This window comes from Myiozetetes cayanensis, unplaced genomic scaffold (assembly GCF_022539395.1).
Source record: "Myiozetetes cayanensis isolate MyiCay16 unplaced genomic scaffold, myiCay2020 scf6-25, whole genome shotgun sequence".
NCBI classification, from domain to species: domain Eukaryota; kingdom Metazoa; phylum Chordata; class Aves; order Passeriformes; family Tyrannidae; genus Myiozetetes; species Myiozetetes cayanensis.
In genome coordinates, this window is record NW_026087853.1 from 32,802,012 (window position 1) to 32,824,945 (window position 22,934).

The window sequence follows — 22,934 nt, forward strand, 5'->3', positions numbered from 1 at the left end:
AACGCTACTTTCTGAGATAAAAGACCTTTAATTTAGATGACACAAAGTACACCACTGAAGAAAAGTTCTATTTCTTTACAAAGGCAATATACCAGCATACAAGACCACTGGCACCTATACAGCTAACCTCGTTCTTGGAAGAATTACATTCGTGTAACAATTCTGCCCTGTGAAAAACTGCCTTGTCCCTAACCAGAGCTATTTAGAACACAGATTTCAACATAATGAAGGCTGTAACTTTATACGGAGTTGGAGCAGTCTTGCAGTACCATGAGCAGTGCATTCCTGAAACTCTCCTATACCAGTGTAATGTCAACAGAAAAGGCTGAGTGGTGATGTAATGTCTGAGGGCATGCCAGAGTCAAGACACTTTTTGCTGGATTCACAGGGTACAAGTTATTTCTCCCCACCCCCTCTTTTTTAAAGCAGGCAATAGGCAGTTGATTTTACAACCACAAGTGTTATAGAGCCTCATATTATCTATACAGGGAAAAAAGGAATGAGCTGATAGCATTCATCACTGTGACACAGACAACAATTCTTGAGCAAGAAAAGCATTTGGTCTATTTTAGTTTGGAGTTTTTGTGGTTTTTTTCCTAAGCCTGTTTTTGCTGCTGCCTATCACTATGGCCTCTGAGCCTCCTCCACTTAAAAATGTACCTGAAGCCCTCCAATACTTTTTGTATTCTCAGATACAAGAAGATAATTTCTATACCAGTCTAGCAGCTAAAAATCATTAGTATTTAATCAATATTTACCAAATTCTAATGCTGGCAAGAAGAATAGAAACTCCCCCAGCACCCTAGCATGACTTAAGATTCTCATCTTTGTATTTAATCAAACCCTTGTGTGCATTAGGGTAAAGTCATGCACATGGGACTAAGTCAGTGGGACTAGGATACATAAATAAACTCCTTTTAAAATTCTGGACCTGGATGCTCATACCAGAAGGATGGGTAAATTATGGTCTCACACAAATCTCCACGGCCAGCTAAGACAGTGGGAAGTTGAGAGTCATGCTTGATCCATCCAGCCTACATTACCCTTCCACCCTTCCACAGCTGTATGACTCGAGTGTGCTCGGGGACAATGCAAATGCCATACAATTTTGAACCTGTTTATCTACCAACATCAGAGCTCACCTTCAAAGAACAAAAAAATCGGTTTCATGTGAATGAGGTCATTACACTAGTGACATGGACAAAAGACAGAGTGAGAGGGAAGCAAATGAAGGCAGTTATAAGTGGGTGCAAATAAAACACCAGTTAAACAATGCCTCTCAGCCTTTGGCAGCTGTGAGAAACAAGAAAAGTATGGCTGTGGCATTCTTATGAACAGTGCTCATATTTATTGTTTATTGATTTTCAAATGAGGTTCACAAGGACTAGGACAATAATGCTTTTGGAGGAAAATCATAGTTTGCAAGGTTACAAAAAGAAACAAAGCTGTTCATCCTCTAAGACCCCTGTCACTTAGCCTGTGTAAAAACCACCTCTCCCCCCCCCGCCAAAACACCTCAAAACTATATAGGCACTTCAGAAGATGTTCTTTTAAACTTACAAAAATCAGAAGATCATTGGTGTTACCAAGTGAATCCTTCTGCGTTTTGCACCATAAAGCAATACTGCTATATAATTTTTTGCTAAGAGATTTCAATCCACTTGCACCACAGATGCTCCAATAAAAGGAGATGGTATCCAGCTCACTGCACACCTTCCCTCTAGAGTACCAGGTCAAGAGTTCCAGATCCAAGTCCTGTTGAGCACCTGTCACAATCTGTGAGCACTAAAAAAATGATACTGAAAAGATTAATATAGAGTCTAACTGCCATCAATAGACAAAACAACCAAACTGTTCCTCAGCTAGTAGCCTGTGTTTTATTTGTGCAAAGAAATTGTATAACACACGTACCTTGTCAAAGTAAGAATAACATATCTGATCATTATGGGAACTTAAGTATTTGGTTTCTTAAGATAAAAGGGTGATCTTCAAGAGAACTCTTACGTTGTGAGCTTGCAGTTCAAATCTGTTCATTTCTGCCATACTAGAATCCAACAGCTCCATGTGTAACGTGGTGTTATTTACAAAGGCTCACCCAAAATTAAGAGTTATGGGTTTTTAAGCCATGATGGTCATGATTTATGAGAAAACTTCCTTTGAATAAACCATTTTCTATGCACAAACTTCAGAGAAATATTAACAAAGGTTGTAGTTCTGTGAGGAACTGACTCTCGCAGAGCTTAAAGGCCATCTCTCCATCTCTCACCCACCATCTGATCCCTTCCTTATATCACATTCAAACACTCTGAGCCCTCTGAGTGTCAATACAAGTCATCAACTCAGAGAAAGAAGTAAATGTTGCTGCAAAGTTAGGAAGCTGTATCAGTAAAAGGTCTTACATCACCTCTACTGGATGATGCCTCTCCGTCCAAGCAGTTGTTTTCTTTTTCCAATGCAACTGCATTCTAAGCACTGCTGAGTTAAGGACACCCCTTCCTCATAAATATAATATAATAAAATTATATTATATTAAAATATAGAATAGAAATGCAAACTTATCAGATGAATTACCTGTGCAGACAACACATAATGGTGAGCACCTAATTTTGAACACAGTAGAGTCGTATTTTTAAATTATTAGGCCCCGTGTAAAGGGTTAAACCCTAAGTAGTTAAGACAACTTAAAAGAGAAAAAAAGATTAACTCAGCAGTTTTATAAAGATGAAAAGAAAAATCGAAAACAGGGAACATTAGAGGTGTGATGTGAAAAAATTGCTGAAGAAGCCTTCCTACCACAAGTGCCACTCACAATTTGAAAACAACCTTCTTATCCTTAGATCATTTAACATCAGCCTTCACCCACACAGAGTTTTGATCCCACAAGGAAATACAAGCAAGGAATTCTATGAAGCTTACTTTGCATGGATCTCAAATAAAAGACATTCTTTAGTAAGGCAAAGGACATCAATAGTAAAAGGGAGAGCAGACTAGAACTACATTAAATTGGATACAGATTTATTTCGTCTTTTGATGAATTCTGATTCACAGGGGTGAAGACTCATATATATTGTTCAAAAGCATACTAGTTGTACAGAAGAGGAAAACTCAAAAAAATTTGCAATTTTTTCATTCATCTTGTCTATCTTATAGTTGGTTCCAACTCTAACCTTCTTGATATACCTGGAATTAGAACTGGGTTCTCTGTAAAAGGCAGTCTCTCAGGATTATCTATAGTGCTGACAATCTTAGTCACTGAATTTGAACATTACTGGACAGTTCCAGACATACAGAGTTGGAGCATGTGTAGTATTTTCTGATTTCATTATCTTTTCTCCTTCCTTAGAAAGAGGACTATAAGCCTGTATCTAAATGTCAAATTTCACATCTCTCTAATATTCCATAGTAAACTTCATCTTCCCTATTAGCTTTGCATAGCTTTATAAGACAATATCAATGTTTTTTGCTCTGATTTCCAGCTCACTAGCAGCATTATGTGCTGCTACTTATCTGAAGAGAAAGTCAATCAAGCCACAAGAATATTAAGTTTTTTAAAAATGCAGGCTCCTGAAGTATTGCATCAACCTGGTGCAGAACAGAAATATTCTTCCTGTTAAACTAATATCATACCCATAAGAAAATGGTTTATAAAGCAGAGAAACATATACTAAGGCTTTTATCTGCATCTTCAGTAACAGATGAGAAGCTAAACTATGCATCAGAGTGTACACAGGTCTACACTGATTTCCAGAGGAGAAGAACAATGAACCACAAATTGTCAGCAGTTTACTTCTTAAACAATACAAGTGTTTTCCCATTCCTTATAGTAAACCATTAATTTTTTAAAAGATGGTTTCATTATCACATTTTCATACTCCTTCTGTCAAAAACTATGAAAACTCAGAAACACTGCTCAAGTTCAGAGACATAGAAGTATTTCCTACTTTCAATCTGAAAGAAGCTCAACTCTGCCTCCTGCAGCAGCAACAATAGAATTAATGATCAAATTCTGACTGCAGGAATTTTGCTGATGACAGCAAAGAAATTGTTGGATCATAGTTCAATACTATCATGGCTTGAAAATACACTTTTTGTCCTTACACAGTGTTAGTAGTTATTAGATATACAACTGTCCAAAGACAATATCTGACTCTAGAATCATACAAACTGCTGTTAGCCACTTTATGTATGACCTATTTCTCTGTGATTAGTAGTAGGGACAAAGTCCTGCTTCAGTAAAGTAACAGGCTATTTCTTCCTAAGCATATGCCATCACCGCTTACAGAACACTGAGCTACTAAGATCTATCCTACTGATCCAGTAGTATAGTATTAAAAGAAAAACTAATTTGAAATAAGAATCAATAACTCTATAAATCCACAATATTTACATTTGCCTCTACTGCACTCAGTAGCAACACTGAAATGCAAGGAAAATGCTTCCTTATCATATGTAGATGACTATACAACACCATATTAATGGAACCCAAAAAACCTCTGCAAATATTTTCCTTCTGAATATTATCTTCCAGTAACTATTAGATTACATCAAACAAGAGGTAAAATTTATTACATACTTTGTTATTTGTTTTCCTTCTTTCACAACCCACATGGCAAAACAGTTCTGAACAACCTTCTATGTGTCCTGTCTCTTGTTTTATCTCACGAATCAGAAAAAAGCTACCCTTACAGAGATGTTCTCAAACACTCATGGAAACTCAGGACAACATCAGTTGCTTATTACCTGATCACGATCACCTGCAAAACAGCAGCTCTTCATAGTACATGAGTTGAAGTACCCTTGGTTGTCAAACTGGAAGACAGGCAGTCGGCAGTGGATGTCGTAGAGGACCGGGGGAAGGCGTCGACGCAGCGCCAGCAGCTGGGTCCCATTGCTGTTGAACCGGACACTCATGGCACTCTGAAGGGAGAGGTTTCCACCATAGCGGAGAAGTGAACTGGGGAAAAACAGATGAAACAAGTGAGGTGGGCTGAGCATATAAACTTAACTACTTAAAGACAAAACTTTCTTTAACCTTACTGAGTCATTTCAAACAAACAAGCACAGTAAACTATAATCTTACTCAGTTTCTGCTTCAAAGTATCAATTTCTTAAAAATCTTAAACCAAAACTTGACTGACAAACTATCAAAATGCTATGATTCTAGAATCTTCAGAAGAATAAAATTAAGGACTATGAGTAGTTTTGTTAATAACAAATACATTTCCTGAATAGGAGCAAAATCTGACAAAGTACTTAGCCTTATAAAGGTTGTCCTTGTACTTCTGGGATGTCTGCCTTTGAAACTGACCCTACGAGCACCCAGCCCCCTTTGTTAGCTGGTGCTTGAACCCAGACAGTCCAAACTTTTCTTAACTCTGCTCTGGCACCAGATGGCATTTTCTCCCATTGTAGATAGTCTGACCATTATCTCACTTCTGGCTTTATTTACATCTCTACAGGGCATCTGAGGATGTTTGATCTCTACAATCAGTTCCAGATGTCTTAAATAAAAGGGCATCTTACTAAGGAATTATTGCAACAAATGCTAAAATAAGTCACTTAGCTAATCTCAAACTGTCTTCATCTAAAAATACTGCCAAGTAGGCAAGACAATTATACTGACACTGTTACCTAAAACTCTCACATGCCTGAATTAGTTAATTTCCTTGTCCCCTGTAAGGCTATACATCCAGAGCTGGAGTATTTGTATCTGTTCTTATTGACATACAGAAGACAAAAACAAAGGGCCACAGGTTTCCAGGCTCTCTGTTTAAAAAGTAACAGAAATTAAATGTGTTCCATCCAGGAACCTAAAGATAATCACAGCATACCCGAAATGCAGCTTGTATTGTACAGCCTTTCTGTTTTTTTCAAAGACTTCATTCAATCCCTGTACTTGAAAAGAGTGTGTGTATAGAAAGGAAGACGAAGATGGAAGACATTTTGTCCCTTTTTTGTTTAGAGATCACTGAAACCTCCCTAAGAAGTACCAGAGCTCAACATTTTTTGAGCAATACCCATCAAATCTTATTGGGAGCTGTGACTTTTATGCACCTTCTAGACCAGAAAAGGCATGCCAGCACAGAATTTGCAGATTCTAGAGGGAAGTTTATTAATAGATTTTAATGCATCATACTTTCTGATGTAGCTCTCTGTCCAAACAACTACGAAAAATGAGTCACTCCACATTGATGGAAAGCCACATTCCACGCAGGTTGAAACATGCTTTACTACATGAGATACTGTTAAGTTAAAACACTATTGTTTCTAAGCCAGAGCTAAACAAAACCAAAACAAAATAGAAGACTAGACATAATGAATGCACTAGAAATACAGTGCTCTCACATAAATGCACTTTGTGAAGAGAACAGTCAAAGCCAGGGTGCCAAAAAGGCACCAGAAGTCACATTTTAAAAGTCAGCTAACTAGTAAGACCTTCAAGCTGGGTACTTTTGAACACCTGTATCAACATGAACAGTCCTGGTCTCTCATGTTCTCCTCCTCCTAGGCAAAGCTGGTGAGCTTCTCTTAATAGCACTAAAAGTTTTTAATAGAAACATGAAGAATGTAATAGTAGAAACTGTAACCTTAGAGACAAGAATTTAGGATCCCCCTCATCAGCCCTAGCTTCTGTTATTCAAGACCAATAAAGTATTAATCCAGCTCAAAATACTCAGATGTTAAAAAAGCAAAACAAAACAAGAAAACCAAAATACACATGACTGTTTTGCCTTCCCCTGTCCTGATATGTTTGAGTAAGCCAAATTTTTTTCTATGGAAGTTTCCACTTCCTAAAAAACACCTGACAAATAAACTAAACCAACACAACACTCCAAAAAAAACCCCAAACCAACCAAAACCTCAACAACAAAAAAAAAAACCAAACAGGCAGAAGAAATAACCCCAGATTATTTTGGTTGAGAAAAATCAATTTTTATATTAAAATACATGAGTTCTCCAACATGGGTAAGAAGGTCATAACATACATGTACCTATCAGACCTAATGTTAAGGTGTAGCCACTGCTGCACCAAGCTCCTCTACTCATTACCAGTTTCCCTCCTTAATCCAAACCACAACCCGGAATTCTCTCCTGTCTACAAACGAGTGAGCCTACCAGATGCCTTATCCTTTCAAGTCTTCAGGCAAAGTTTCCATGGTTACTTTTATTATGCCCTGCCTGAAATAATTTGAGATTATATTTTCTAGTAACAGTAGTATAATATTAAACTAGCTTCCATGCTGCTTACTGATGTTTCATGAAGCTCCTGTGGCAACGTTATCAAAGCAAACACCTCTTGGAGTTGAATTCTGTCTTGTGTTGCAGTAACTTTAGTGTATCAAAGCTCTAAAAGAGTATTTTACTTCAGAAAGCAAAGGACATAAGAAAGACTAGAACTTCAGAAAAAATGATCATATACACACACAAAAAGTCTAGAATTAAGGAGCTGATTTGTTAATGCTCCTCAACAGATTTGACTACCTCGTACCCTTACTCTTCCACATGACTGAGCCACACACGCAATGGAAATACATCTCCTGCTGTAGTTCCTTGCACATTTGGTTCAGACAAAAAAAAAAGAAAAACAAACAAAACCTCCAAACCCCATACTAATACAAAAGGCAGTGGGCTAGTTTGGTTGATGCAGCCAATAGTCATTTGTCTTACATTTGTAATGTAAGAGTGACATGCTGGTGACTTTCCCCACTTGCCCCAGTTCTCATGTCTCCAAAAGTCAGACTCTATAGCTTCAAGTGCAGCATTTTGCTGTACTACTCACAAGACAATGGTTTTCTGTTTTCCCCACCCTGCTGTGTCTTGATTGCTTCCTCTCTGCCTCTTTGAAAGGGTTTGTTAAATTAACTGCAGTGTTTTCCTTTAACAAGCTCTGAAAAGAGGCAGTAGGTAGTCAGGTGGAGATGAGATGAACAAACTGACACCAATCCCTGCCAAACCATTTCCTGATACAAACAAAGGAAAAATATTTGCTCACTCTTTCCTCCTAGGACAGAAGATTTGAGAGATATGTTCAGGAATATGAGGGGGGATGTGTATGGAGGGAGTGCAGCTCATGGCTCCATCTTGGTGGAAAAGCTGCACACCTACTTCTCAAACAAAAGACATATAAAAGATTTGAGGAATCTCTCTTGCTCTGCCTCCTACTGCAGGCAGTGCATTTGGAAGCAGTACTGAGAACTGAGAAACCCCAAGACTGCAGTATCTTCCATCATAAAAATTAGTTGATTATAGAACAAGCATGCTGGCTTTAGGAAAAAATACTAATTGCCTGAGATATCTTCTAGAGTATTCCATCTCCATCAAAATTGCAGGAAAAGAGCAGTGAGCCATACCCAAGAAAGAAGCTGGCAGAAGTTCTTTTTGATGGTATTAAACCACTATTAATACTCATTAGTACTAAGGAAGAGGTCTGAATCAAGAAGCCCTAGAGATCTCCAAACTAATCAGAATCAGAGCTTTTGCACTTTCTTTTTTGTGTGTGTGGGGACAGAAAAGGAAGGGGAGCACTGTGTTTAAGCATGTTCAGTGCTCAAATGACTATTACCACTTTCCTGGTTGCCCCATGGTGCTGCTCTGTACCTTTAGTTGGTGCTGCTTTTGGATATTTTCACATAGCGGGGCAGTGCAGACGTGTTTGGGTAAGTTGCTCATGTCAAAGCTGCCACTTCTGCCTGCCCTTATTGCATGCTCCAACAAAGAACTTTCAGAGGTAACATCTTCTTACAGTTATTAAGAAGTTTACTGATGCATCACACTCAGTCCTTTCCTCTTAAAGACACAGACCATAACAGCTAGTGAGAAATCTGAAGGCAATCCTGAAGGGGCACCTCTGAACAAGATGGATGCCCTTTCTGCCAGAGGCACTATCTTTATGAATCCAGAGCCAGACTACTCGAATTTACTCTGCTTCCAAATTTGGCTCACCCAGACAGCTGTGGAATGCTGATGTTGCCTGCCAACTCTGGAAGCAATACAGAGACGCATGCACATCTGAGTTTTTAAAAAAGTCATATTGTATTTTTAAGAGAAATATTTAGACCACAGATGGAACATTACAATCCAAACACGCATGCTGGAGCTGGAGGGCGATGGAGGAGGGAGAGAATGGCCGGTTACATGCAATATGGTCATTTCCGTAGCTGGTTATGCTGCACACAGGCAGCATGCAAGTGTTAACTAAATACCCGCTCAGCCAAACAATGGAAGGCTTTCAATCCAAGAGTAGACCACTAATGTAAATAAATCAGTTTCTACTGGCAGGCAGTGGGGTAAGGGAAGAAGTAGTCTAACTGGACTCAGAATTTGCAGGAAAAGTCTATATCCGAAGCAAGCATTTGTCTCTCCTCCTCTCTCCTCTTTTCCAGACAAAGAAGCTGTTACATCCATTTTTGAAAAGTCGACTGCCTGACTGAGAACATAAGCTTAAACCAGGCTATTCAAAAGCAAGTTTGGCACAAGACAGTGCCCATTAAAAGTGAGAGAAGTTCAGTGTCTTGGTAGAAATAAAATTAAATATATCTGTTAAATTAAACCACTGAATAGTTCCTACTGATAAGCTACAAATCTGACAATGAACTGCAGTACAGACACTGGCCTTGGGAAATGGGTGCCATTTAAGAGGGAAAAGGAAGGAAGGAAATAAGGGAGAAAGTGTTGGTATCATAAACAGCAGTGAGTGAAACTAACTTAATGAAAGAATGACCTTAAAAGGAAAAAATGAACTGAATGCTCACAACTGATACACACCATTTTATACAACTGTATTTGTCAGCAATTTTGTAACCACAAAATTGAGGAACTTTTAACTCTGCAGAAAGAGCTGGAATGAAACTTGGCAAACAGAATTTTGGCTTGGAAAACTGCAAAAAAATTAGGGGGTTTATTTGCAAGTTATTGTGTGTGTAAAAAGACACACAATTCATATTTAGTCTGAAGCAAACACTTAGAAAGGGCCAAATTAACCAATAACAGAGAAGTAAGCACAATATCAATAATCATGCAGAGATTTTTAAAGTAGATTATGAGTATCACAAAAATCTCAAGGCGGTTTCTTTGAAAAGCAGATAAATTGTGTCAAAGTGTATGGAGGTTCTCTGTAAGTACTCATAAGTGTTAACAAATCTGAAGGAAATCCATCAGTGTCTTAAGATTAAAAGGTACACAAGCCATACTCAAGTTTTTATTATTTTTCACTAACAAGCTCGTTTTTCTAAATTCTGTCATCACTACTTCTGATTATCTCACTACCTTTTCAAGAACTGTTTCCAAGAACTATATTGCCCAGAATCCTTAACAGGAAGTAAGAGGTATTTGTTTGGACATTAAGAATAACCAAATGAAATAAAGGCTGTGTATTATTAGCAAAACTAAACATCTTTGCTTTTTTTCAAAAAGAAAATGCAACTAAAATAAACTGCATCCACTGAGACTGGAAAAGTACAGAATTCAGAGTGAAGATTCTTTGTGTTCAAGAATGGGACATTCTTTCTGCTGTTTACTGTTAGGGTCAGGAACATGTAAACTAATACAAAAATAGAATCTCCCCATCATTAATAAACTTTCATGCGTGGCAAGCTCTAAGCTGAGCAAAAGCTTCACTTTTCCCTCCAAATCAGGAGGGCGGTATTCTAATTTTTTAAAATAAGGTTCTTATCTAATAACTGACTTTGGAAACTGGAGCCTTAAAAATGTCGGACATCATTATTTATGTACTCAGAGCGATCAGAATATGTAACAGTAGAGGTTTACATGGTTTGGCCCTTATGATCTGAACTGAATCACTGAATGTTGCTTCACCAGTGATCTCAGGCAGTTCTCCAGAAAGCATTATGTTTTCCTTTATTCTGCCTTTATTCACTGGAAAATAACTCAAGAATTCCAGTATTTAAGAAAGATGGCGAGAGCAAAGACTGTAAAGTATACAAAGCTCTCCCCTTCATCTGTATTACCCTTTCAGGATTTAAGGTTTATCTCTGCCATTACAGAGATTGAATAGTAGCAAATAATGACCACAACAAACAAGCAAACAAACAAACAAAAACCCCTGTTTGGCTGAATGTTTCACATCCTCCTGCAGCTCTAGCCAAAACTAACATCTGTTTTGGTCTTATCACAGACCTGTTCCCAAACACTTACACTGTCCTAGGCTTGCCCTCACTACAGATCTGCAAGTCAGTGTCCTATTTTCACTCTCTGCTTGAATCATCTAGGTGTTACTGTAACATAAGTAATAAGTGAGATCTAGTAGGCAGGAAAATAGTTTTTCAGGAAAAAAAAAAAAGAAGCCAAACCAAAACAAATTTAGCCAGACAAAAAAAGAAAGTAGAGAATACAATCTAAAAGTCAACTGTCCAACAGCCATATGCAAGATAGTTAAAACACCTGATCATTTCCATCCTTTTCTCATCCCTAAATTCTATGGTGAGAGTCCATTATTCAGCCTGTTCAGAAATAGTACCTTGTGGGATGGAGAACAGACTGTGACAGAGAACACTGCTCAGCTAAATCCAGCAAAACACAAAGGAGTAGGTTCCATCAGATAACAAGATAGAGAAGATGCAAATACAGCCAGACATGGCATGGGAAGATGACCTTTAGGCCAAATGAAGGAACAGGAGCTGTTCCCAAAAGGAAGCATTCACCGAAGTCATTATAACACAAAGAACACAGATACCACAGAATGTTATCTCAGAAAAATAATCTGATTGTAAAAGTTGGCAATTACTCCTGAAAAGTGAAAACCATTTTCACACCTTAGTGCCTATGTAAAAGCATGTCAATACTGCAGTCTTACAAGGCATTTTTTCCTACACATTTATGGGCTGCAATTGTTGTCTTGCATTAGGAAAGCTGAGTAAACATCAGCCATAGACTTGTTCTCTTATCCAATAATTTATATATACTTACTCCCTTTCTTTAGTGAAGCTGCACAAATTTTTAATTCTTAAAAGCTACACAAGCTGAAATTAACGATAAGAGCAGCAACATGAAAGTTCCTTTCTTTTTGCAGGAAAAGTGGCAAGATCCAAAATGCTCCTGCAGTTTAGAAGAGTCCAGTCTTGAATTAGTAAAATTTTTGTCTCTTTAGGTAAAAGATTAATGTAAATTGTCATGTAAAGCTAACTGAATGCAACTGCACACATAACTTTGGACATATCAAGTTGGTTCCACCACAATTTCCCTTGGACTGATGTTTTAAAGATTAATTCCCTTGTCTTACAATAGGGTTGAACCAACATTTCAAATGTTCCCCTAGTAAATGCACTAAGTGAATCTCTCCTTCAATTTCAGTCACCAAAGGTTTTTTCAAATTTTTTTTTCTAACAAGAAAAGGCTTCTCATTTCATTCCCTCCACGTTGAAATGTGGTACAGGGGCAATTATGACAACACTTAGATGACTACAAACCTATTTCCTTAAGAAAGCAGGCTACAAACCCTCATTAAATCTGAGCTTCTTTTGAACAACAGATTATACTTTTCATATTTGCATTGGAAGGACAATACTTTGCATTTTAAATTCATGCTTTAGAAAGACCTGGGTGTGAAAGTATTTCAAAGCCAACAAAAAGATTAAGCATCATGAGGCTTTTGAAGTAGGCAGTATTCCCATTTCTCTGTACAGGAAAAACCCAGGGCAAGAAAGGTCAACCAACAGACCTACCCAGCACTGTGAAACAAAACCAGGTTTCCTGACTTCATGTTTACTGCATAAAGTTACACATAGTGTTGAAAATTTTAAACCTGAATAGCACTGCTGTTTCTAGGAGCAAGCTGGATCCGATAAGAGCAAAGGGACAGTACCTATCTTAAAGTGCCAGGCCAGAACCAAAACATTGCTAATGTGGGGATGCTGATAGGTGTAAAAAAGTTTCATAGTCAATTCAGAAAATCTCTGTGCATCTGATGGAGGGCTAACTATCAGCAACAGATAGTGTGATTTTAACTGATGAAGCTTTGAGAAAACTAGTCAATCGAGAGGTAAAGCTGAACAGAAGAGTGACCATAGCCCTATCTGAGAGCAATAAAGAATTAAAAGCTGAACTGCTAACAACACTCACTCTCTTTTATCATAAATTTTGAACCTCAGTTCTCCAAAATTTGGCTGTGTGTCTGATCCAGGGATGCTAGAGGAAAGTCAAAAATCTCTCTAAACACACTCCACTATGGGAAGGATACCAGCCTAAACATGGAGAAAACAAAGATAAACCCTCTATCCCAAGAGGACTGATGAGGTCATGCATAAAATGTGACTGTAAATGATATATGAAATGTGTACATCTAAAACAGAAGCTAAGTGAGAGGGCCCTTTCTAGGGTACTGTCCTAGTAAATTCCACAATAAGGTCAAGACATAAAGGTGGGAAAAAGAGACTACAGCACGTGTTTTTGCACATTTAAATACCATGCAGTATTTAGCAGACTTGCATAGTTAAGTATTTCAAGACTATCTATTAGGTGGTGCTCACACCACCAAGAGAAAAGAGTTCTTGCTTCAGAGTAAAAAATACTTAGCAATAAATTCACTGATTTACTTATTTTGCAACTTTAGGCTGCATTTCTGTCTTTAAAGAAAAAAAAAAAAGAAGAAGAAAGCATCAATTGACTGAAGGTGACAACCAAAAAAAAAAAAGACTCCATATGCAGGAAAGTCATCAGCATAACTAAAGTCTTACTTAATGACTGTCACCACCTCTCTTAGCCCAAAGGCAGGAAGGCTTATTTGCAAGTACTCCCTATTTATCTTCAGTGAGAAAACAGAAAGAAAGGCAGAGAAGACTATCTTAGATAATTCTAGCCCTTAAAAACAATTGATTTTGTCTAAACCTGTGGCAAACAGTTTGGAGATTTATTTATGGTTACAACAAGAAAATCAAAGCCAAAAGCCATCTCAAAAAAAACACTCCTCCAGATGCCATTACGGTTCAAATGTTGCGTCAACACATCTCAAAGATTCCCAGAGAAGAATAATTCAATCCCCACAAATTTAAGCAACAGTCAGCTCACTTTCTATCACATTAAAAGAAACTTTTAAGAAATAATGGAAGACAAATAGGAGTTTAGGTTCTGTTTAGTTTGGGACCCAAGTTAGACCTGGTTAGGAAAGCTTCAAAATCTAGGTTGAGAAACAAATTGGTTGAGCTGCCTCAGTAGCCACAGAAGTGTAACAGATGAGAATGGTACAAGTGTGGGATGAGTTCTATTTCCAGTGTGAGAAGACAAATAGTTATTTGAACTATTTGAGGTAGTGTGGTTGACCTATACTGGTGAGTGCCAAAATAGCACTTCAAATTTGTTATACTGTAACCTAGCTAAACGGATTACTTTGAGCAGGATCAAGTGAGTCAAAATTCACAACAAATGGTTCAGTGGGAAAGAGAAAGAAATGAACTGATAAGCCTGACAATAAAAAAGTGGTTGCCAAGATACACACATTTTTCCTGCAGTCATTAATACAGTGCTCTGCTCAGAGCAGGATTGACAAAGGTTTGCAAACAGAAATATTCAGCACACTCCTATTGCACTGAAATAATTTAAACAAGTAGTTGCCAATTCAGTGGTGTAGAGAACTCTTCCACCTGCAGGGGCTTTGGGAATCCCAAAGCATTCACATTGGAAGTGATGAGAATCACAAGCTTCTTTCCTTTACATGAACAGTCAAAACACAAAACATTAAAAGTAAAACCTTAAATGTCCTCCATACTATTCTTGCCATTCCACTCCTGTAGCCATCATGTAACATCTACAGATTCTACATTAAGAAAATTCCCAATCCACCAGTTCTAGCTTCTAAGTAAAGAGCACCAAACCTCAGGAAAGTCACTGTCAGAAGCAAACCCTGTGCTTGGCCCCTGAATTAATATCCCGTGCAACACGATCAGCAACAATACTGGATCCCTCACTCGCACTTTCCAGAAGCTCAGTATTTCATCCAACATAACAGACATCTTGGTAACACACAGATAAAACTAGGCAGCAGTTTCTTTGTGGAGTGAGCTCAGAAAGGTGAGCTAGAAAGAATAAAACTCAGCATGCATATGAGCACTTCTCAGAAAAGAACTGCTGTCTCTGTTCTTCTGGTATGATCTTTAAGAATCAAATACCTTGAAGGTATGACCCTAATAACTAAAACTGGAAACCAGTGGAGACCTCAATCTATGGACTTGGAAATCTAGGTCTTTGAAAGGCTGGGAACGAAATAAGTGAAACTACAAGTCAAAGCAATCGGGAGCCAAGACCTGGATTTTCAAATGAACTGAGTACCCGTGATTTCCGATAAATCTGGACCAGAAGTTATGCATTCAATAAATAGTTTTAAGAGTTGGATTGTGTTTTCTTGCAGCGCAGCAACTCAGCTGAATGCCCAGTAATTAGCAAATGGCAGAAAAAGCTCTGTTCGAACAAAGACTTTGGAGAAGACAGTCATTTGGAGACCAGCAGCACAGTGCACCCACATCTTCAAAGTCCTCCACACACCGGTAAGATCAACATACCTCAACATTTATAAACATGCTAAGAAGAGTCCTCCCTGGAGATCCCCCTGAATCTAATTAGTCTATTACAGGGAAGAAATCTCCACCTCTACATATTGCTTACTATTTAATGATCTAATCAGTAGATGATTCACTGGTATCTGACAACAAGTATTCCTTATCTAGAACTTGGGAATTTGCTTCCTCTGAATTCTCAGCACAGGAGGCAAATTTGTTGTTGGTTGAAGTCCACTAAGAAAACCTTCTTGATTGATGTTTTTTGAGACACAAATACTCATTTAACGTGAGCTAAAAAAGTTTGCTAAAATAGGCTCTGAACTGTAGTTACTTCTCAGCCAAGACAAAGAAAGAAATTGAAGCTCAATTAATGCTCCTATTTAGTTTTGTCTGTAAAGCCTTGATGGAAAACATTGAAATTGATACTCCTCTAACTTGGGCTCATTATGATTTGTATGGTCAAATTAGCTTTTAAAATATGCCACAAGGTTTACAATCACCAAGGAGTACCAAGTGTGCCCAGATTGTCAAGGATTTTTTTAACTCATCATTGGGCTTTTTGAACTGCCTTGTAACTACGCAGACAGCACAAGTCTCCCGAACTTTCAGAAGAATCTTGGAAAGGTCTATTGCATGTAAGCATTTCTACCTCCCTCAGAGTTGAATTCAGTACTTGAGTTAGGGGGGACAAATGTATTCCCAGATCCCAAAACTCAAGTCCAGGGTCCTGGAACCCTATCTTGTATTCCAGGAATACAAAAAGTCAAGTGACAAGAAGGAACACACTCTGCTTATAGTTTATTTTTATGAAACATGCAGCCTTGAAAGGTAAATCACACCCAACTTTGGTTACATTTCACTTCTATTTTGTAAAAGCTTGTAAGGAACAGGCTAATAAGACAAAAAAAGAGGAAGGTTAGCACAGCAAAAGAAACTGAAGCAAGTAAGTAGAATGAGCAGAATGTCACAAACAGCTGAGAATATCTAAGAGTTCACTGCTGCTCAAATGAGGAAGGTCTTGTTTCCTTCTCATGTCCTGTTCTCAGCCTTGCAGGCTTCACTCTCTCTTCTCCATCATTTTTACTATCTACTGCATCCTCTCTGAAGCAAGTCCGACTTGCTAGGGCATAAGAAAGCTACAAAGTCGTTCCAGCTTAGTTTTCTAACTTCTAAACATGACGAGCTGGCTCAAAAAAACAGGTCAAACACAGAACTATGCAATGAACACAGGAATGAGGGCCTATCTAGTTCTTAGATAAACCCATCCCAGGCTCACATAAAATGCCCCAAGACATGTATTTATGATCCAAGACTTAGCATTTTAACCCTTGAACTGGACACACAAATGGATCCCAACGTGTATAAAGCAGAACACATTGCTGTGAACAGCCTTTTTGTAGCATGAAGACAAGTATAAAAATATGTGATGGTCATTAACAATATAATTCTTGATGTCAAAAACTTCCAGATTAGTTGATATAAGTCAGGGGTATGAGCAACATAAGAAAAGAAAGAGGGCATAATTATCATATTTTTTTAGGGGAAAAAAAAAAGCAGTCTTCTGATTTCAGTAAAAAGAAGAAGATGAGCATGGGATTCCAAGGAAAAGGCAAAGGGAGAACATGAGTCCCTCAAAATAAGTGAAGTTACATAGTCTTTGCTTGACACATATATGTACTCTGCCTTGCTGAGTTGCTCCCAGCAATTCTGTAACAATACACATTTGCAATATATATTTTATTGTAAACAATTTAAGAAGCATAGACCTGTCTTTTTCGATTTTCTTAAAAAAAGGTTTTCTAAACAAAAGGCACAGCTTCCAGACCCCATCTAGTGGCATGAACACCTTACAACAGTCTCATCATCCAAAACTATATTTAAAGCTTTTCAATGCGCTGTTTTAAGAAAAGAAACAATACAGATGATTTCAGTTTAACATCCACCTGAAAGGCTAGAATACTCACATGTTCTAAACATAGCAAAATAAGATTTCCTGAATCACTAGTCAACTTGTAATCATGCTGGAATTATGTTAGTACTGTATCAATAGCCCTTCATATGCTATTTTTGAATAGTCAGCCCACCACATTCAAATCTTAGTTACTGGAGTAGAAGCAGGGAATCTCAACTGCTGCACTAAATCTGAGACAGAAGAGATATCAAGCTGTGAATGAACTTTGAGAAAAAGCAAAATGAATACGACTCTGTATCCTGACGCAGTCAGCAAGACTAATCAAATTATGACTATTTGAAGTGAGCTAAACTTTCCACAATTCAGAGTTGTGCAACTGTCTCTAAATTTCTCCATGCATGCCAAGAAATGCTGGCTTTTCAATTACTTCCTTCACTGTAGCAGTCAAGCATAAAGCACTTCCAGCTTCCCATCAGAAAGTTAACCAATTCTACAGCATATGAATAAAATCTGCTCATAATCAGGACTTTTTTCCTAGCCCTAAAAGTGTTTCAATTTTAATTTGTAGAGGTGTTTAATGTTGCCTGACTATAGAAAGTGGATAAAACCAACTTTCCTGGCTAGAGGCATGTAACAGCAAGTAAAGACAAATTCTCCCAATAACCCAATTGGAGATGAGCCATGTATTTTAGAAAAAAGTACTCTGATGTAAAAATCCTCAGATTTTCTGGATAAATAAGTAGATGCAGCTCATTTGTTTCTGACAAGCAGTGGAAGCTATATTTCAATTCTTTAACCTACAAGGACTTCACTACTCCATTCAATATTTTGAAGATTTAGAGCTATTGGTTTAAAAATGCACAATTAGCCATATTCCACTGACTGTCATACAAGTTTAGAAGTTAACAGCAAATCTCCCCTTTTCTGACAGTGCATTATCAAGCTGAACAGTCAAAGAAAAACTTTACTTCACCTGAGGAGCCCCTGCTGATTAAACCCAGAAATTCAGCTACAAGCCTGACTCCCTTCAAATGAGTGAAATCCCGTGGATTTATCAAACCTCACCTACATCTGTAAAAAATATTACCACACCAGTGCTGTTGGCTACAATACATGTCATGTGAAGGTATTGCTAGCTACAGTAGTGCTACTGGCCACAAAAAGTTAGTCTTTAGAATTCCAAGCTTTTAATTGGCTGGATTTTGCAGCTGAGCAACAGCAGGATTCCTCAGAACAGCCTCCAGTCGTGAAGCACACCACGTAGTGCCTGCATCAGTCTAACTCTGCCTCCATTCGAGAACTGACAGAGAACAGGACAGTAGCTGGGGTATGAGTTTTACATGAAGTGTTATACTAGCAGCAGATTATTAACTACACACAGCCATATTTCCTATACTGGAGGAGTACTGCAGCCCTGCTTAACCCACGGAAAATTAAGAGTTGGGCAATCCACAGCAAACATCTAAAATTATCTATACTTCTTCCCCTTCTTTCTACCCACTCAACCTCTAATCAAAACCCCACTACCACACATCGTGACAAAACAACTGAAGTTCATCTGATCTACAAATTAATAACATTTTTTCCTCATAAGACAAAATGAATTGGCTCAAAATACGTTAAAAAAACAAGTTCCATATTTCTAGCATATTAGCAAATTAGATCTACAGAGACCAGTGGAAGTTTTGGCAAATGTACTGTTACTTTAAAAAAAAGACTGAAAATCCAGTCTAATTTCTTTAAATATGAGTGACTCTGGTTTTGGCAGCCCACTAGAAGGATGCGGATTATTCTGAAGTGTCCTCTTTCATGAGAGTTCCCTGGGAAAAAAACTGCAGTAGCAGCAGAGTACTTTAGGGCCATTTTCTTTTCATAAGCCAAGCATACCCGTCTCACCATGTTTTGGGCACATCTCTGTCAAGCAAAGAAGGAAAGCTAATGGCTGTCCCAGCAAAATGGAAGCTGAGGGCAGACTTATCACCTGCATTCATTTATGTTACAGCTTGCTCAGCTCAAGTCTGAGACTCTAAATATGAGACAACAGCATATACTCTGTGAGGAGCAGCCTGTCTCTTACTATTCACTTTCCTGCAGGTAGGCTGCAGGCAGGAAGCATGTGCCTATTTTACACAATGCACCACATGTAGTAGGTGCAAAAACTTTAAATTCAGTATTTAAGGAGACAGCTGCACGGTACACACGGTGTGTGCCCAGCTGTACAGTAAGGTGTTGCACACGTTTTCCTGCTTCAGGTAAGTGGTGTGACCTATCCACCTCAGAATTTCAGCTCTATAGTTGCATCCATACTGGACTTTTTAATTGGAAAGGTTTACTTTGAACAGATTAGGACTAGAAAAGGGTAGCTCCTGTTCATCACACATAAATATACAAGCTTTAACTAGTTCAATTTATTCGAGGCCTTCAAGATAACCCAGAGGTTAAAACAGAACAGAAAACAGTAACTCTTGTCCATCAGAGGTAAGTATACAAGCTTCCAGTAGTTTAATTTATTCAAGGCCTTTAAGATAACCTAGACATTAAAACATAAGAAATTCTTCCCCTCTCCTTTCATCATTTAAAAAAAACCAAACCAAAACCTCCAGATGTTTCAAATGTTATTAAGACTTTCATAGTGGTACTAAACCTGGAGAAATACAAATTACTTGTCAAGAAGCAATTAAATTCTGTTGTAATTATTTTATATTTGGCATTTAAAAGAACAATGCCACAATAGAGGTAAAAATGTGTGTCCTTAAATTTGAGTAGAGACTATTGTCCCATACTACCGTAGCCCCCAACAAGCTCGCAGTAAGCCCTTTGCTTTGTGGTTAAGATCAAGGAAGAAGGCAGGATAACATCCGGACTGGAAATCATCTGAGTTTCCATGACCTGATAGCTGCTAACACTCCAAACAAATGCTCATTCACGCTTTTATATAAATGATGAGAAACTTCTGGAGATTAGTGTCTTAATAAGAACAGTTAAATATAATAGAAAGGTACTATTTCTGCTACTAGAAAGCAGCTGTTCAAATTTGTAGTAAAAGAATTCCTTACTCAAGCAACGTGCTCCTGCATATATCAATGTTTACATCATTAGTGATATATAGAATAGAATTATAGAATTGTTTAGGTTGGAAAAGACATCTAAGAAAAGTGAGTCCAACCATTAACCCAGCACTGCCAAGTCCACCACTTAAACATGTCCCTAAGTACCATGCCTACACATGTATTTAACATGTACAGGGATGGTGACTCAATCACTTCCCTGGGCAGCCTGTTCCAATGCTTGACAGCCCTTTTGGTGAAGAATTTTCTCTAATATCCAATCTAAAGCTCTCCTGGTGCAACTTGAGGCCATTTTCTCTTGTATTTCTTGTTACCTGGAAGAAGAGACTGACTCCTACCTCACTACAGCCTCCTTCAAGGTAGTTGTAGAGAGTGACCAGGTCTCTCCTGAGCCTTCTTTTCTCTAGGCTAAACAGACTCAGCTCCCTCAGGTGCTCCTCATAGGACTCATGCTCCAGACCCTTCACCAGCTTCACTGCCCTTCTCTGGGCACATCCACTCTTTATTCCTGTTAGCCTTATATAACACTTCCAGGTTGATCCTCTTTCAATTTGCTGCCCATGTGAAAGATTTCATCTATATTTTGCATTCATATAGGATTTTTATTGATATAAGCTATAGCACTCTACCAACATAATTCTTTTATATTCCTACTCTGAGAATAAATGTCTGGAAAGAGAAATGTTTTGGTGTAACTCTGTTTTGAAAAAAGGACCAACCCATGGAAGTCCTTTAATCACAGAACTGAGGTAGAAGCTGAAAACCAAAAAATCCTGCAAAACCAGTATGACTTTAAGGGGGCAGAAGGGAGAGAATTCAGGAGTAAAACTCTCAGGAAAAAGGGAGGGGGGAGGAAAGGTGTTTTTGAGTTTGTTTTTTTATTTCTCATCACCCTCTTCTGATTAGATTAGTCAAAAATTCAATTAATTTGCCCAAGCCAAGTCTGTTTTACCCATGATGGTAATCTGTCAGTGATCTCTTCCCGTCCTGATCTCGATCCACGAGCCTTTCATTATATTCTCTCTCCACTGTTCAGCTGAGGAGCAGGGTGGTAAAGCAGCTTTGCTGGGCACCTGGCATCCAGCCAGGGTTAACCCACCACAGCTTATGATGATAAAAAAATGAAAATTTTAAATCTGAAAGACTGATAAAGACTTCAACAGAAGCTTAAATACTCATGCATTTCAAACTCTGATATCAGACATTGCATACATCCACTGTAGCACCCAGTCTAATCACATTTCATGCTGCAACCTTATTCTCTTCATTTGTTTATAATTCTATGCAAATCTGGAAGCACATTATACAGCCAAACTGATTATCCAGGTGTCTGTATTATTCAGGAAGTCATATAAAACTCATAAGCACTGAGTAAAAGCTGCCTTGACCACAATCTCAAGTCAACCACTGAAAACTGAGATGGATAGAAAAAATGAACTGTAAACAAGGCAATGCCCACTGTGGTTTCTTCCAGTATTAGCAAGCCAGTGCTAAATATAATGATGAGAACCTGACACAACAATCCAAGTTAATCTGCAGTAGTGAGGCCAGGTAGCCCTGAAAAAAATCACTTACCTTAACACTGAAGATCTAGCCCCATTTTAAATTGAATTAAATCACATATATGAAGAAGAATGTTAATTATGCAAAATAATCGATAACCAACATTGTTATTAACTTTGTGCTGAATCTTTTCTTACTACCATATGTTATGACTTGAAAAAACAAAAAGAGTAGCATGCCATCACCTGTCAAATGAAAGAAATAGCACAAGACAAGCACAGCCAGACCATACCTCTGAGGTTTACGAATATCCCAGAGTCCCACACCTTCCTTAGAGTTGGCGGTAGCCAGTAATCTGGGTTCTACTGGATTAAACATTACACTGTGAAAGGCCGATGGGTAGTGTGCCAAGCAGAAGGGCTCTGTTGAAAAAGTCGAAATTTCACATATAAGAACAAACAATGCATACAACTGCTTGATGCAATGACTTTGGCAGCTTAATATGGAAACAGCATAACAAGATCTGAAGATATGGAGACATGTTCAAACCATTTCTCAAGCTGACACATCCAAAGCAATATAAAACCTGAAGTCTTCAGAACCACCCACATGTATCTTAACTCTGTCTAAATATGGGAAAGGAAACATGCTGACTTTCAAGACACCATTTTGCTTCTGGAAGGTTATGAGAGTTTAAAACTAGCTAGTCAAAGATCAAATATTTGAATCTTCTAAAGGTTCACGACCAAATGGTCATCTGACAGGGAGTAAGCATGGGGGGCTTCTGAAAGATTTCTAGCAATATATGCCTGAAAGCTTCCACAGCCACTGCTGGATGATCGCCCAAACCACAAATGTAGCAGCAATTGACTACACGGGACAATAATACGGCAAGAAGTGAAATAAGTTTATATGGAACTCAGCTCAAAGCAAGCTGCCAACCCT

At 38.2% G+C, this 22,934-nt stretch overlaps 1 protein-coding gene across 1 annotated transcript in view; it reads right to left on the minus strand.

Annotated features, from left to right (window-relative positions):
• The window catches only part of DCAF5 (DDB1 and CUL4 associated factor 5), a 71,485-nt gene that overhangs the window by 28,053 nt on the left and 20,498 nt on the right, over positions 1-22,934 (minus strand). The window contains exons 5-6 of the mRNA XM_050335148.1: positions 22,282-22,411; positions 4,741-4,954 (exon numbers count right to left, since the gene is read on the minus strand). Of these exons, the coding sequence (XP_050191105.1) occupies positions 4,741-4,954; positions 22,282-22,411 (344 nt within the window). The remainder of the gene's footprint in view (positions 1-4,740; positions 4,955-22,281; positions 22,412-22,934) is intronic.